Source organism: Aethina tumida, chromosome 7 (assembly GCF_024364675.1).
Source record: "Aethina tumida isolate Nest 87 chromosome 7, icAetTumi1.1, whole genome shotgun sequence".
Taxonomy (NCBI): domain Eukaryota; kingdom Metazoa; phylum Arthropoda; class Insecta; order Coleoptera; family Nitidulidae; genus Aethina; species Aethina tumida.
In genome coordinates this window covers 6,985,830-6,999,124 of record NC_065441.1, presented here as the reverse complement: position 1 = coordinate 6,999,124, position 13,295 = coordinate 6,985,830, and the positions used below count along the sequence as shown (strand labels likewise).

Here is a 13,295-nt window from a genome sequence, read left to right as displayed (position 1 = left end):
AGTGTTTAACAGCAACTTAAAAAACTAAAATATCCTGTACAGGACCCCATGAATATCAACAGGATTTTATTTATAATAAGTATCACCACTAACTTTTTATTTATCTATTTTAAATACACTTAAAATATTTAACTACATACAAAATATCAAATGAATGTGTACTTGCAACATTTAACTTCTTGCATCTATAGTGTAGGCAACCCAGTTTGCAAAAATTATAAATTTTCCTTTGTACTTTTTATAATTACGAATGTTTTATAAATTGTACGCATTGTTCATTTAATCAGAAAGGAAATATTAGCTTTTCAAAAGAAAAAAATAAAATTAATTCTCGATATTTATTCCTGTAAAATTCAAATAGCATTCCAACAGGTGTCAGTCCCCACCTACATTTCCACCGACCTGGTATTAATCACCTGTGACTTCATTTATGATGAGTTTCCGCGAAGATTAATCATTACCATGGCCAGTGGCGCGTATGAAAACAAACCCGAGGATTCGCTCGCCCAGGAGAGCTCCATAATCGACACATTCGCGCCCGAAGCCCGATTTGAGTGCCCCATTTGTTTGGCCTGGCTCAGAGATCCGGTCGTCACGTCCTGCGGCCACCGTTTTTGTCGTACGTGCATCTATTCTTGGCTGGAGTAAGTGTAAAACAAATATGGAATGTTTTAAGTAAACAATTCATCTGTTGTAGGCGAGAAACGGCTTGTCCTGTTGACAATATGAAACTGGAAAAGGAGAAGGACATATTTCCGGACAATTTCACCAGGAGGGAGATCAACCAACAGCGTACCAAATGTCCGAACATTGTGCGAGGTTGCATGGAAGAACTGGCCCCTTTGGACATTGAGGTGCATTTGATGCACTGCAAGTTTAAACCACCAGAGTTGCCAGAGAATGAGAAGCTTCGGTGCCAGTTTGTTGAGTTTGGCTGTGAGGAAAAGTTTGAGGATGAGCCAGAGTTGAAAAGGCATTTGGATCAGGATGTACAAAAGCATTTGGCTGTAAGTTAATGTAAAAATGATATGCATTTTATTTATTTTAATTGGGTGATTTGTAGCTGGTTTCTCAAGCTTTTACAAAGGTTAGCATAACAAACCAAGCATCCACAAGTGCTATAGCTCAACAGGCAAATTTCTGGGACCCACCCTCAAAAAGTGAATCTCAATCTTCAAATACAATAGATGATAATTTTCAACAATTACTCAGGTAAGTAAATACAATAATATTTACAATTCAATAAAATTTTGTACAATTGTTATATTGTAGAGCTTTATATGAGAAAATAGTTGTGCTAGAACAAAAATCAAGGGAACAGGATATCATAATATCAAATATGTCAGAGCAAATAAATGCAAATAATCTGGCACTGTCGAAAATTTCATTGCGTCACTGTAATGGGTGCTTTTTATGGTACTTGAATGACTTTAAAAATAAAATGAATGATATGAGAAAAGACTATAGAATTATGCACTATAGCCCTGGTTTTTATACCTCACCAAATGGATACAAGTAAAAGCAAAATAATTTTACATTTATATAGTTTAATGATTAAAAAATTATATTTTTAGAATATGTGTTAGAATAAATTTGTCACCAAAGGACCCAAATTATATCGCACTTTTAGTACACATGATGAAAACCGACCACAACAACTCTTTGGATTGGCCATTCAGTGGCAGATTGACCATTACAATTATTCATCCAACGTAATTTAAGTCTTATTTAATTATTGGCAAAAAGTCATCAAAAATTATTTCCAGGGAGTCATACAGGAATATTAAGGAAACGATGATGACACGCCCGGAAATAGACGCTTTTAAAAGACCCGTCCAGAACATGAATCCCAAGGGATTCGGCTACACCGAATTTGCGTTACTTGACGATTTGTTTTCGCAAAATTTCATCCAAAACAACACTTTAATCATCAAAGTTCAAGCTCAACCAGTGTAAATATATTTCGTATCACACCATACGTGTTCAACAATTACATTCCCGCATTGAGATTTGCATTTTATTGTGATAAACATTTGAATCATATTTCATATTTATATTTGTTATACACATCATGGTTTGTGTTGCAGTATTACTTTGAACAATCATCCGTCCATAATATTTATATTGACATATTACAGATGTTTAAAATTTTATTGCATTGTTAAATTAGGTGGTTTTAACATCTTATATTGTTATTGAATTAATTACATAATAAAGTTAGCAAATAAAAACACATTAGTTGAAGGAATTTATTTATTTCACTTTGGCAGTTATTCCATATTGCAGTAGAAGCAGGAAAGTAGAAATGTTAACATAGTTAGGAACCTAACAATAACAATAATATATCACAAATATAACAACGTTAAACTGACTGGTTATTAACTACATTTATACCCAAAACAGATGTTTCAATTTTCAAGACTAGTTCTGGTCAACGTCTCACAAACATTTATCGTGCGACTTATATAATTCACCGGAAACTCACACGTAAAAACATTTGCCTGAGGGAATGTTCGGTAGTTTTACTACAGTTTATAAAGCAGTCGAAGTGTAAATAAAATATTTCTTAAAAACATTGCCTAGATTTGGGTTTATAAATAACGTCTCTTAATGGTTGATATTGCAATAATAATATACTACCAAAAATTAAAAATTTTGAAACATTTCTTTGTCTTTTAAAAGTACATGATTAAATAACAAAATTCATACATTAAATATTTTTATCAAAACTGGAAAAAAAGTTAATATTAAAGCTTATATAAAATATACGATTTATAAGAGGATATAGTTAACACAGTTACAATATTTGTCCACTTCTAATGAACATCATTAAATAAAAAGTTTAAACGTGTTCCGTTACGTGTTTGTAGCTGTGTTAATTGTGCATAAGAGATCTCCCATTAATAAATTATAATATGTTACCAGTTTCAATGTCTTAATGAATGAAAGCCACACAAGAAACTCACTTGATGTAATGAATCCTATGTACTGTGAGACACATTAATATTACAGATATGATATTTTGATGTGCTTTCCTTGTGTACATCATTCGGTCGAGAACTGGTCGCATTTGATACGTTTATTATCTATTTGAGCTGAATTTAAAATTAATAATATACACTTTGTAAATATAACAGTTTCACTATACACTTAAGAACTTTTTGTTAAATAAACATATAATAATATTTGTGCAATACATATAAAAATATAAATAATGACTAAAAATAAAAATCGCTTATTGTCAACCTATTTATAAAGAAGGAATTTTGACTAACTACCTTTGGATAACGAGTATTATGGTTTTCAATCTTATTACTGTAGACAAGCCTGGAGTTTTTCGATCCATTCTTGTGCCGTTGCCATGTCGCTGGCGCAAAAGTTGTAGTTTCTTCGACTAGTGCGTAACTAAAACAGAGCAATAGAAACAACATTGTTTACAATAATGATCTACACTTACATCAAAGAAGGATTTGTCGTCGGTTTTCTTTGGAGGGCCAGGCGCTGGTGCAGCTGGAGTGACGGACATTACTTCCGCCAAATCTAAAATAATTTGTTACAACACCCATTTAGTGATTGACCGAATTATCCTTACCAATATATCCCTTGCAATGGGAGTCCTCAACAGCATCATAATATCGCAATTGATGTTTTATCGAATCGAGTACGAACCATCGCTGCTTCCAACCCTTAAGCAATGCCCCTCTCTTGTACAAATATCCCTCGTGCGTCCGATTTTCCGCTACGTTCGACGAGAATTGCTCGTAATACTGTTGGTTGGAGGTCTGACGAGCGCTGCCAGAACTGACCGAGGCGTTATCGCCGGCGTTTCCACCACCCATTGTCTGCACGTTGGAGGAATCGCACACTGATTTGTATTTGGTGCAGTTCTTCGGCACGCCGTCGATGCACTTCTCATGACAACTATAGCCGCAGTCCATGCAACGCATACCAGTCTGTAAAAGAACATTTGTACAAACCCTCATGGAAAACTAATGGTAAAGTGGTACCTTAACTGGCCCCCATAATAAATTGGAACAGTGATCGCAGTACGTGGGTGTGGTGTAGTTGTACCGGTCGAATCTGTGGGGATGCGAGTAAACCATCGAAGTTTCAGTAGCTCCGACCATCTTGCCTCTCATTAATATTTCCAGGGTTGACCTCTTGTGCACTAACCTGCCGTGGGATCGTACTAGTGCCGTGCTAAAGGATGCGTGTCTCTGTTAATTATAAACATTAGAATTTGCTGTATGAAATACAATTCTTTATGTTACCGTGAGGGAATCCGTCATGGGAACCTCTAGTTTATCCCACAGTACCTTCCATTTTTGCGGAAGATGTCCGAGTTCAGTTTCCAGTCTGTGTATCTCTTCTAACAAATGACTAAATGCATCTGGCACACTTACAGTAACACAATCGTAACTATAAAGAATAATAGTAATATTAAAATAAAAGTTATAGAGTATTATTAATATATACTAAATAAGAAAATTAAAAAATAGCTGCTCAGTTTTCCTTTGATTTGACCTACCCTCGAGTTACAATCCTCCTCGTAGATTTGTTCATAATTCCCTCAGCTGCCTCGGCCTCCTCCTCTTGCTGCGAGTCCAGTTGTATGATCTCCGGGTCGTAACCGGGCCCATGCTTCAAGTCCTCGTCCAAATAATACTCCCAGACCTCCAAACTGGGTGAGTGAGACTGCGGCCTCAGCACCGGATGTTCGAAATCCGGTGTGTACATGAAGTTGAAAAAATGCGGTGTACGAGCGTGTTGTTTTTCTATGTAGTCGAAGACGCTTTGACCGAGATTCGTACCGGTGGTAGTGGCGGTGACACGCCCTCCCGGATATACGTTTTCGTCATCCGAAATGGTGTCCACGCTTTTATGATGAGATGTAAGCGAGCCACGTTTGTCTTCAATGGCGGCCACTCCGCTTTCAACCCTTTCCAATTCGCAGTCGAACAAAAACGTACGGAACCTGAGGAAATACCAAACAATAATAGTTGTAACAATATGTGCGTGCCGGATGTTATACCTGCAAGATACTGAATGGTACGCCAAAAACCTCAGATAATAGTCATTAAACTCAAAGGCCATGGGGTACTGCTTCTGAATTTGATGAATGACGTCCAAGAATTGCAGGAAAGTTGGAGCGAAACCGCTAGTTTGTGAGTTGGCATTCAAATTGCTCCTGTGGCTGAACCTGTGCCCAAATCCGATCCATTCCTTCTCGATAAGTATGCGGAAACCTTCGATTGTACGATAGAAGGGATCTAAACAAACTTGAGCAATGGATGAAATCTGAGCAGTTATATCCCAGCCATCCTCCAGACAAATCGACACTGATGATCCTTGTAGATCCAATAAATCCACAACTGCCCCTGAAAGCTGCATTATGTTTTGTATTTGTTGGAGCCACTCTGAATTTTCAATCAGTTTATGGAAACTGTTTTCTGGTTCGACGTTTTGTGAACTGGGCATACAAGCACGCATCAGTTTTTTGAACGCTGCCTTCGTGTGTCTGATGTCGTAATACTCGACAGGGATGAAATCGGTTTTAGGGGCCGATTCAAATTTCACGCCCTTCATTTGGGCCTTTTCGCCAAGGATATAGAGTGCTGCCTTCTGTAATGTATGTACTCCTTCCACTGAGCTTTCAACTTCGGTAGAGTGGCGGATATTTGAGCGACTTGGAGGAGCATTCGCTAAAGAAACCTGAGAGCTCTGTCGTTTGTCTTTTAACGAGCCCCAACGACCGAAATTTTTGGGGCCTTTGCCTCCGGAAGATCTCGGAAATACTCTGTAGAAGCGATGAATTAATTACCTTCAGTTTATGTTATTGTTTTACTTACGCCAATGTACCGATGGCTTTATTGAACGCGTTGGTTCTACGTGCCACCTCCGGCGTGAGCGTCGAACAGGCGAAGCCGTCGTCCGCCGCTGCGATCAGCAACGAGTCAATGCTGAGTGAACTGTCGCACATACCCCATGCCGAGCCAGGCGCCCTCACACCGAAAACGGGAGTGGCGGCGACCAGCGCCGCCATGTACCGTTCCTGTTCGTACGAGGATGTCGTTTCGGTCGAGGCGTTCGCCGTCGGGTGGCTTTTGAGCATACCCATCACGCTCTTGCCGTGGTGACCGGCGCCGCGGATCAAGAGCGCTTTGGTGCGCGGGTGGCGCCAGGTGATGGCCGGTATACGACCCTGGTGGTAGCAGCGACAGAAACGACGGATGCTTTCGTCGGTAACAGCCGAAGGAACCACCAGTAATGCGGGGTAACTAAACAGAAATTTTGTTATTGAAGTTATCCTTTATGAAGTAGTAACTAATTACCTCCTGCACATCATGTAAATAGAATTCACCGAGGTCAATCTGAATTGGTCGGGCGAAGTTCTACTTGTAGCTGGCGACGAGTCGTTGCCGCAGAGCCCCAGCCGTTGCCAATCCCGCACGTAACTCCTCTCAGCGAGACGCTCAAGGGTCTTGGCGTCGGTGGGAGCTTGCTGGATGCTTGGCGGTCCCGACTCGAAGTCATCTATGGACATATCGTCATCATGGTTGTAATCATCCGCAATGGGTAGACTCATCCTACCCGGCGACGTGAGATATTTGTTCCCGTTGCTGGTGGCGTGCAACACGTACTTCTGCCTTTTACTGGACGATTTCTGTTTGAAACCTGCTTTGCGTGCGGTTTTAAGCAGCGTCTTCTTGGCGAAACCACGGAGGGTCGCGTTCTTTTCCTTGTTCTTGTGCAATGGTGTTTGGATGACAGCCACTTGTCCAGTGAAAGCGAAATGATGGAACACATCAGGTGGATGTCGTATCTTGTGTATCAATTTGCGAAGGGTGTCGATATTTTCGGCGGTCACCTCTTCGTCGAATGCCAGTTTCATGAGTTGGAACGTGCACGATCGAAGCTGCAGTCCCTCTTGTAGTAGCTGATCCAAGTGTGCTAAGTGAACGGTCACCTTCTTTTCCTTGGTTATTGAAGTAACGGGGAATGATCTAACCACCACTTGTTCGCATGCTGAAAAATGACAATAAATTTAAATATTGTTGTTGCTATATTGTTCATTCATAAAATAATATATTACCAAATGAATCGACTGGAATGCCCTTGAAGATGATCCTGTAATTGGTCAAAAAGATCGCGCCTTCGGCAGGCAATAGCGGCGGTCCACCCAGCTGTCCGGGAGTACTCTCCTCCCGCCCGTCCGGTAACAGATAAACCCGCAGTCCGTCCATGATGCATTCCTCGCCCACCAACATGTTCGGCGACAGGATCTTCGGTTTCTGGATGGGCGGCAGCCGTTTCGACTCCCTGTAGACTGCCTCCAACGTTTCGATATGCATGTGAACAACGCCCGGTATCATTTGGTGCAGGTTGCGGATGTGTTCGCGTGTTACGCCCCCTTCAGTGCACACCTTGTCGATAAAACGCGACACGAGCCGAATCACCGTCTGTCCAGTCTCGCTCGGGTCCTGGTCCTCGAAGCCGGACTCGGCATCGGCGCTGTCGCTCTCCGCCACACTGTAAATCGAGCGTCTCCTAGATTAACATCAAATTTTACACGTTTTACAAGTCAATGGTGTCACCCAATTTTGCCCCGGAAAGATATATTGATCCAAACCTTCTTTTATCAAATTATACTTTGAATTAAATATAAAAATAACCAAATTCAAACACAATATACAAAATAATTTTCAATTATAAATTTACAATTTATACAAATATGAACTTACATCATAGAGACCAAAATACCAAAAATTTTGCTTTTGAATAATTGATGAAATTTTCCCCCTTGTAAGAACTAACTATTCCTCACCTATTTGCAATACTATTGCTAGCTCTTTCGTCGTCATAGACGTCTTGACGATGAGTCTTGTTTCCAATGTCCAGGGGAATCAATAAATACACCATACGATTGGCGTAATGTATTGCTTGGCTGTACATTGTGTTCTCTTCACAGGTGACCAGTTCCTTTTGCTTTTCCGCATCCATGGATGACCACAAGCGCATCTGTTCAGCCGCTATTTCTAACGCTGTCGCTTCGTGCACTCTATTTAGGATAGATCTGCGATTATGCCACGAAAAATCTTTGCTATCCCTTGGAGATGTTGGACTGATCAATGGGTCATTGTTCAATCTGACAATACAAATGTTTAATAAATTTATTATATTAGTCAATATAAAACACTTACCTCGGGGAGAGGGTGTCCAAACGTGATGCGTACAGCGACTTGATATCCTTCTGCACGTCCTGATAGAAGGCTGCCTCCCAAAACTGCTGGTTCTGCCAAACGGCGTGCTCCTGTATGCACGTGTACGCGAATTGAATGATGCCAGTGCACAACTTCCTGCAGAAAATAGTCGCCAGAGGCAGCAGGGCGGCTGCCACACCGTGCTCGTCCATCGAGGAGTCGTCCTGGAGAGCGCAGTTCATTAGTCGCACCACCAGATCGAACTGTTGGTGTTCCAACATCGCCTTAGTGCCGCTCACGTGTTGCGCGAGTTCGTTGCATAGGGCCAGGCGGGCTTGTTTCGATTGCAGGGCACGCAGCACGGCGGGGAACGTTTTGCGTGCGTCCGATATCTTATTGTCGAAGATGCAGTTGATGCAGTTACGCAGTACCTGAGATAATTTTAGACGGTTTAGGTGGCAATGTTATTTGTCGATGGTTACCTCGAGTCTACGTGCTGAATTGCTGACGATGTTTTTGTTCTCGTTCAAATTCGAGATGTGTGGTCCCATTGGTACGATTCGAGGTTGTATTGGTCTCAACGCTGACAACCTAAAAAATTACAATTAATGGCGTAATAAGTTTCAGTAGGTTTAGTGGCAACTTAATATATAGTGTGTTCCTTAATTAAATGTTCTTTACATAAGAACCTTTAACGATTGCAAGTATTAAAAAAATCGTCATTTTAACAAAACATATAACTTACCATGAATAGTCGCCGCTGCACAGGAAAAAAGACAAACAAACTCATAAAAATCAAGTCCCAATTAAACCTATGGTCTCAACTTACCTAGATTTAATATTGTCTTTTTTGAATCCCTCGTCGATGATGGCCTGCACCTGCTCTGGACATATTTTGGGCAGTGGCGGCTGATGGATTCTGGCGAAGGCGCCGTCGCTGGGCACAGGAATTTTCTGCGCATAAGATTGAGGATTAGGCGTTTCGTTCGTGTAGAGCTGCTGTGCCAGCTCTTGGATGTGCGTAAGTACGAGTCGAGGCTCGTGCATTTCGGATTTGAGCAGTTCGCCCAGCGTGGCGTACAGTTCGTCCCACACGTCGCACGGCCGCCACGGCGGACCGCGTTCGGACACGAAACTGGTGAAGAACATGCAGTCCAACACCCGAGTTGTAAAATCGCAATCCTGTAATTCGCTTAATTAACTTCAAAATTTTTCGTAACAAAATTAATAATGAACCTTAAGATTCCTTTCTCCCAAGAACGCCGCCTTGTGGAACGTGATCACGGGCCTGGGATGTATCCTGATCAAAGTCAGACAGCTTCTGTAGCCTTGTAGGAGTTGGGCGAACGCCCGCATGAACACGGCACGTATTTCTTTGTCGAGCATCACGGGTTGGGGCGCCCGTACTGCTAGTGGGGGGAAGCCGTGGTCTGCGCATGTCAGTTCGGGTTGCAGGATGATGCTGAGGGCGTCCTGCATTTGACTGAGCAACGGTTCCGGCAATAGGGGCAAGGAGATGCCGTCCGGTATAGTTATCGAGCCACCGTCCAAATCCGCCACAATTACATCCATCTGAAATAACAATTTTTCAATGAGTGACCATTAAAAATGACTATAATGGCATTGTATAGCTCAAATTCGTATTTTCATATATTTACAAGTAACATAAATAAAGATAAAGTGTTATTTTAAGAATATTTATGAAAATATAGTTTTAATTTTCATAATAAAAAAAAACATTATTAAAGGGATTTTAATAATTAACATTAAAATATTGGTGTAGTCTATTTTACCAACTTATGTTTTATATGTAAATTTATTTATTTTATATTATAAATTGTTTTATACTACTACGAAATAATTATAGTTACTTCGCTAAAAATTACAAATTAAATATTGTTGCAAAGTAACTAGATTCCACAATTTTATATAATGGTCAAATTTTATTAATATTGTTTATGTTTATATTAAAAATTGTGATACTTTTTAAATATATTTGACGTTTTAATTTTTTATAAAATTTCAACTATCATTATTAAAAATTCACAACGTGAAAATTTTGTTATTTCATATTTCTATTATGTTAACAGCTCACATTAAATAAACTAGTTATGGCTACAATATTTAACATTTTAAAATGTTGATATAATGATTAACACTACTGTAGGTAAACAAAAATTAAAACTAAACGATTATTTAAGTGTCAAATATGTGTATATATTATATTTATGCAAGTATTTATTTTGCCCATAAAATTTACACAGATACATATTTTCATGACAGTGAAGAATGTGTTTATTCGAAGTGATATTAATGATTGTAATTAAGTGATTTACAAATATGTAATGGCACATATTAAGCATGTTCAACCAATTACGTCGTAAATGCATCCAATAATAAATCACTTGATTATAAACCTTAATTAGCATATTACGAGCTGTCAACGAGTAAAAATAATCGTGATATCATTCTTGAGATTCCTCGATGAAGAGAATTTTTATATTTTGATATAAATAGAAGTTACCGTACGTAACGATATAGATAGAAATTTAATACTTATACTCTCGTTACCGGTTTAGTTTATAGGAACAAGCTAAAAATACACCTTCAAGAGAGCACAAATCGATTTACGTAACACTGTAAAACTAGGTTTTAGACACTGATATCGCTTGGAAAGGATTCACCGGTAATTTTTAGTATATATATATGAAACTATTATATAATATATATCTATATATATATATATATATATATATATATATATATATATATATATATATATATATATATATATTGATAGTAAAAACACGACTGTGCACTTAAATTAAAGGAAAATTATATAATAAGAAAAGTAATTTGTTTTACACACAGTTTTCAACCACAGGAAACCTCTAGAATACGTTGGTAACTGATTTAGAATTACTGCCCCAATAAATAAAACTTATTAATGAATTGAAAAACCAAATAATTCCCGCAGTTTTTCACTCACCAATTCTGCAACTTCCGTCTTCAGCGACGAATGCACCCCCATAATAAAGGGCGTGGGCGTGGACAAAACCTCCACAAGCGGGGCCGGTAGCAACGGAATGTACACGTGCGTATACCTAAAGGGGTACATCAAGGCAGTGAGCGCCCTACACGCCTCCGTCAGTCTATTGTAGCTTTTCGAATGGAACAGAATCTTGTGTTCCGTCATGATGCCACAGAAGAGCGTCAGCACGTTCCGGATGCCGAGCTGTTGGAAGAGAAGGCTGACCGACGAGTGGGTTACGGGCAGAGAGGGACTGAGGGGTGGCTGCAGGGCCTGTCTGTCGCCCGCCCCGATGCTAAAACGAACTTGTGGGCCGCCTGGCGGCGGCACCTGAATACAGCCCAAGATGTTGCCCACGAGTGTCTCCAGAGGCACCGGCATGTTCTCGATGTACACGGTATAGATTATGCCCAAGCAGTTCTAGGAGAAACGACAATCGTTTGTTAATTTGATGAATTACATTATAGGTCATGTCTGCATTAAATAAAAAAGATTAAATGTAAAATCTATCTAGTTTTTTATCAAACATTATATTTAAGCAATAAAAACAGTAGAATATTAATGAATTTATTCCTAAACTATTCTTATAATATTAAATTTTCCCAAAAATACATTACAGTAACTTTCTGATTAGACTTTGGAACACCTCCTCTACTTTTTTTAATTATAGTTGACTACAGCTTAGCATAAAGTGCAATTTATTACTTTGACCTGTAACAGTATTTCTATTAATAAACCCCAATAAAAATCATTAACTAAATATACTGATCCCATTAAATATTATTTAAATTATTATATATTAATTAAAATTACATAACTAATTATATTCTAATACTTTAGATATGCAAATACTCATGTTTTTGCAGTTAATATCAATATTAAAAATGATAAGATATTCAATAATTTGTAAACACCATCAGTAATTAAATTTAATCTTAATTAACATTACTCAGATATTAAACAGGACCTGAGTCATTATATTCCCATAGACATTTAAATTTTTACAATTTTAATCATACTCACTCTAAAAGTTTCTATATAATCAAGCCTTGACACAAGCACTAAACATTTAGGAGCGTACATTATACTATGATGTGTAATGGAAGGCAAGGGTCGTACCAAGGGGGCTTCCCCTTCGACTGTGTCCTCCTCCTAAAAACTTACGCTTTGAACAACTACTGTAATTTTACAAATATTATAATTCACCTCATCTACAGGTTTACTGGGTGTTATAGAGACAGTTTCATTGAAACAAAGACAGGCACAATAGTGCCTGTTTGCATCCATATCTGTAAGTACAGATACAAAAAATCTTGGCTCTTGCCTTTCTGTGGACAGAGCCCATCCTTGTGGTTGGCAGAACTAAAATTTGAATGTTTAATTGTGTGTTTTACGGGTTGAAACCGTGTTTTACCCATTCTATTCCTTCAATAAAATGTGTATCATCCCAGTCATTTTGTGGAAATCTTTGTAATATTATTCCTCTGCTAATACCACTTCCTATAAATACCATAAATACCATAGTTAGTTAAATAGTACAATTGAAAAGTGTGTGCTCAAAGTACATACGTTCTTTTTCATGATCATATCCAACAACAACAAAATAATCAGCTAAACGTGACATTTTTATATACAGTCTCTATAACAGTATTTAAGTGTTTTTGAAGAAATCATGTTCACTTTCAGGCGGCGTTTTTCACTTAGAATTCCGTGTTTTCCTCGAAATGTTGGAGCATAACCTAAGACATGTAATTGTAGCGCCGCACCCGGAAATTTCACACATTGGCAGACGAACGATACGAGTTTGTAACACTCTGAGATTTTCTTTATTTGCAATTAACACAACAGCCACACCCAATTTATTTTGTTCTAAACAAATCTTTTACGCCATTTTATATACAACTTTAAAGTTTTGACATCGACATCGACGTTCTGCTGACAGATTTTGACGTTTAACACCCATTGACATACGCGACGATAGACTCACCGTCTAATTAGATTATTCGAAAATGATAAAAATTCAAAGCTGAAACGATTAAATAAATATATACTGTACACATTTC

General features: G+C 38.7%; 2 protein-coding genes across 3 annotated transcripts; one reads left to right on the top strand and one right to left on the bottom strand.

The window, feature by feature from the left end:
• The first annotated feature begins 387 nt into the window (after positions 1-387).
• On the top strand, positions 388-2,235 carry LOC109597958 (TNF receptor-associated factor 6). The gene is made up of 6 exons (XM_020013748.2): positions 388-644; positions 698-1,007; positions 1,064-1,212; positions 1,273-1,515; positions 1,575-1,712; positions 1,767-2,235. The coding sequence occupies exons 1-6, from the start codon at positions 463-465 to the stop codon at positions 1,954-1,956; spliced, it is 1,212 nt and encodes a 403-aa protein (XP_019869307.2). The 5' UTR covers positions 388-462; the 3' UTR covers positions 1,957-2,235.
• Positions 2,236-2,239: 4 nt separating this feature from the next.
• On the bottom strand, positions 2,240-13,267 carry LOC109597959 (myotubularin-related protein 13). Of its 2 annotated transcripts, XM_049970214.1 has the most exons (21): positions 12,802-13,267; positions 12,647-12,732; positions 12,439-12,594; positions 12,256-12,384; positions 11,191-11,652; positions 9,438-9,773; positions 9,031-9,383; positions 8,947-8,961; positions 8,684-8,792; positions 8,202-8,632; positions 7,826-8,146; positions 7,094-7,530; positions 6,333-7,026; positions 5,850-6,278; positions 5,033-5,797; positions 4,529-4,975; positions 4,272-4,419; positions 4,008-4,217; positions 3,593-3,953; positions 3,458-3,540; positions 2,240-3,405 (listed from the first exon to the last, which is right to left on the bottom strand). In XM_049970214.1, the coding sequence occupies exons 1-21, from the start codon at positions 12,854-12,856 to the stop codon at positions 3,313-3,315; spliced, it is 6,120 nt and encodes a 2,039-aa protein (XP_049826171.1). In that variant the 5' UTR covers positions 12,857-13,267; the 3' UTR covers positions 2,240-3,312. The 2 variants fall into 2 exon arrangements, with proteins under 2 accessions (XP_049826171.1, XP_049826172.1); XM_049970215.1 differs by lacking the exon at positions 8,947-8,961 and having other exon boundaries at positions 12,802-13,266.
• Between the last annotated feature and the right edge of the window lie 28 nt (positions 13,268-13,295).

Bases quoted from the DNA above. Each gene is read 5' to 3' on its own strand.
- LOC109597958 (XM_020013748.2), top strand. From the start codon at position 463: ATGGCCAGTGGCGCGTATGAAAACAAACCCGAGGATTCGCTCGCCCAG. The intron at 1,516-1,574 runs GTAAAAGCAAAA...TTATATTTTTAG, and splicing joins ACCTCACCAAATGGATACAA to AATATGTGTTAGAATAAATT. The intron at 1,713-1,766 runs GTAATTTAAGTC...AATTATTTCCAG, and splicing joins ATTACAATTATTCATCCAAC to GGAGTCATACAGGAATATTA.
- LOC109597959 (XM_049970214.1), bottom strand. From the start codon at position 12,856: ATGTCACGTTTAGCTGATTATTTTGTTGTTGTTGGATATGATCATGAA. The intron at 8,633-8,683 runs GTAACCATCGAC...AAATTATCTCAG, and splicing joins ATTCAGCACGTAGACTCGAG to GTACTGCGTAACTGCATCAA. The intron at 4,420-4,528 runs GTAGGTCAAATC...TATTCTTTATAG, and splicing joins AGGAGGATTGTAACTCGAGG to TTACGATTGTGTTACTGTAA.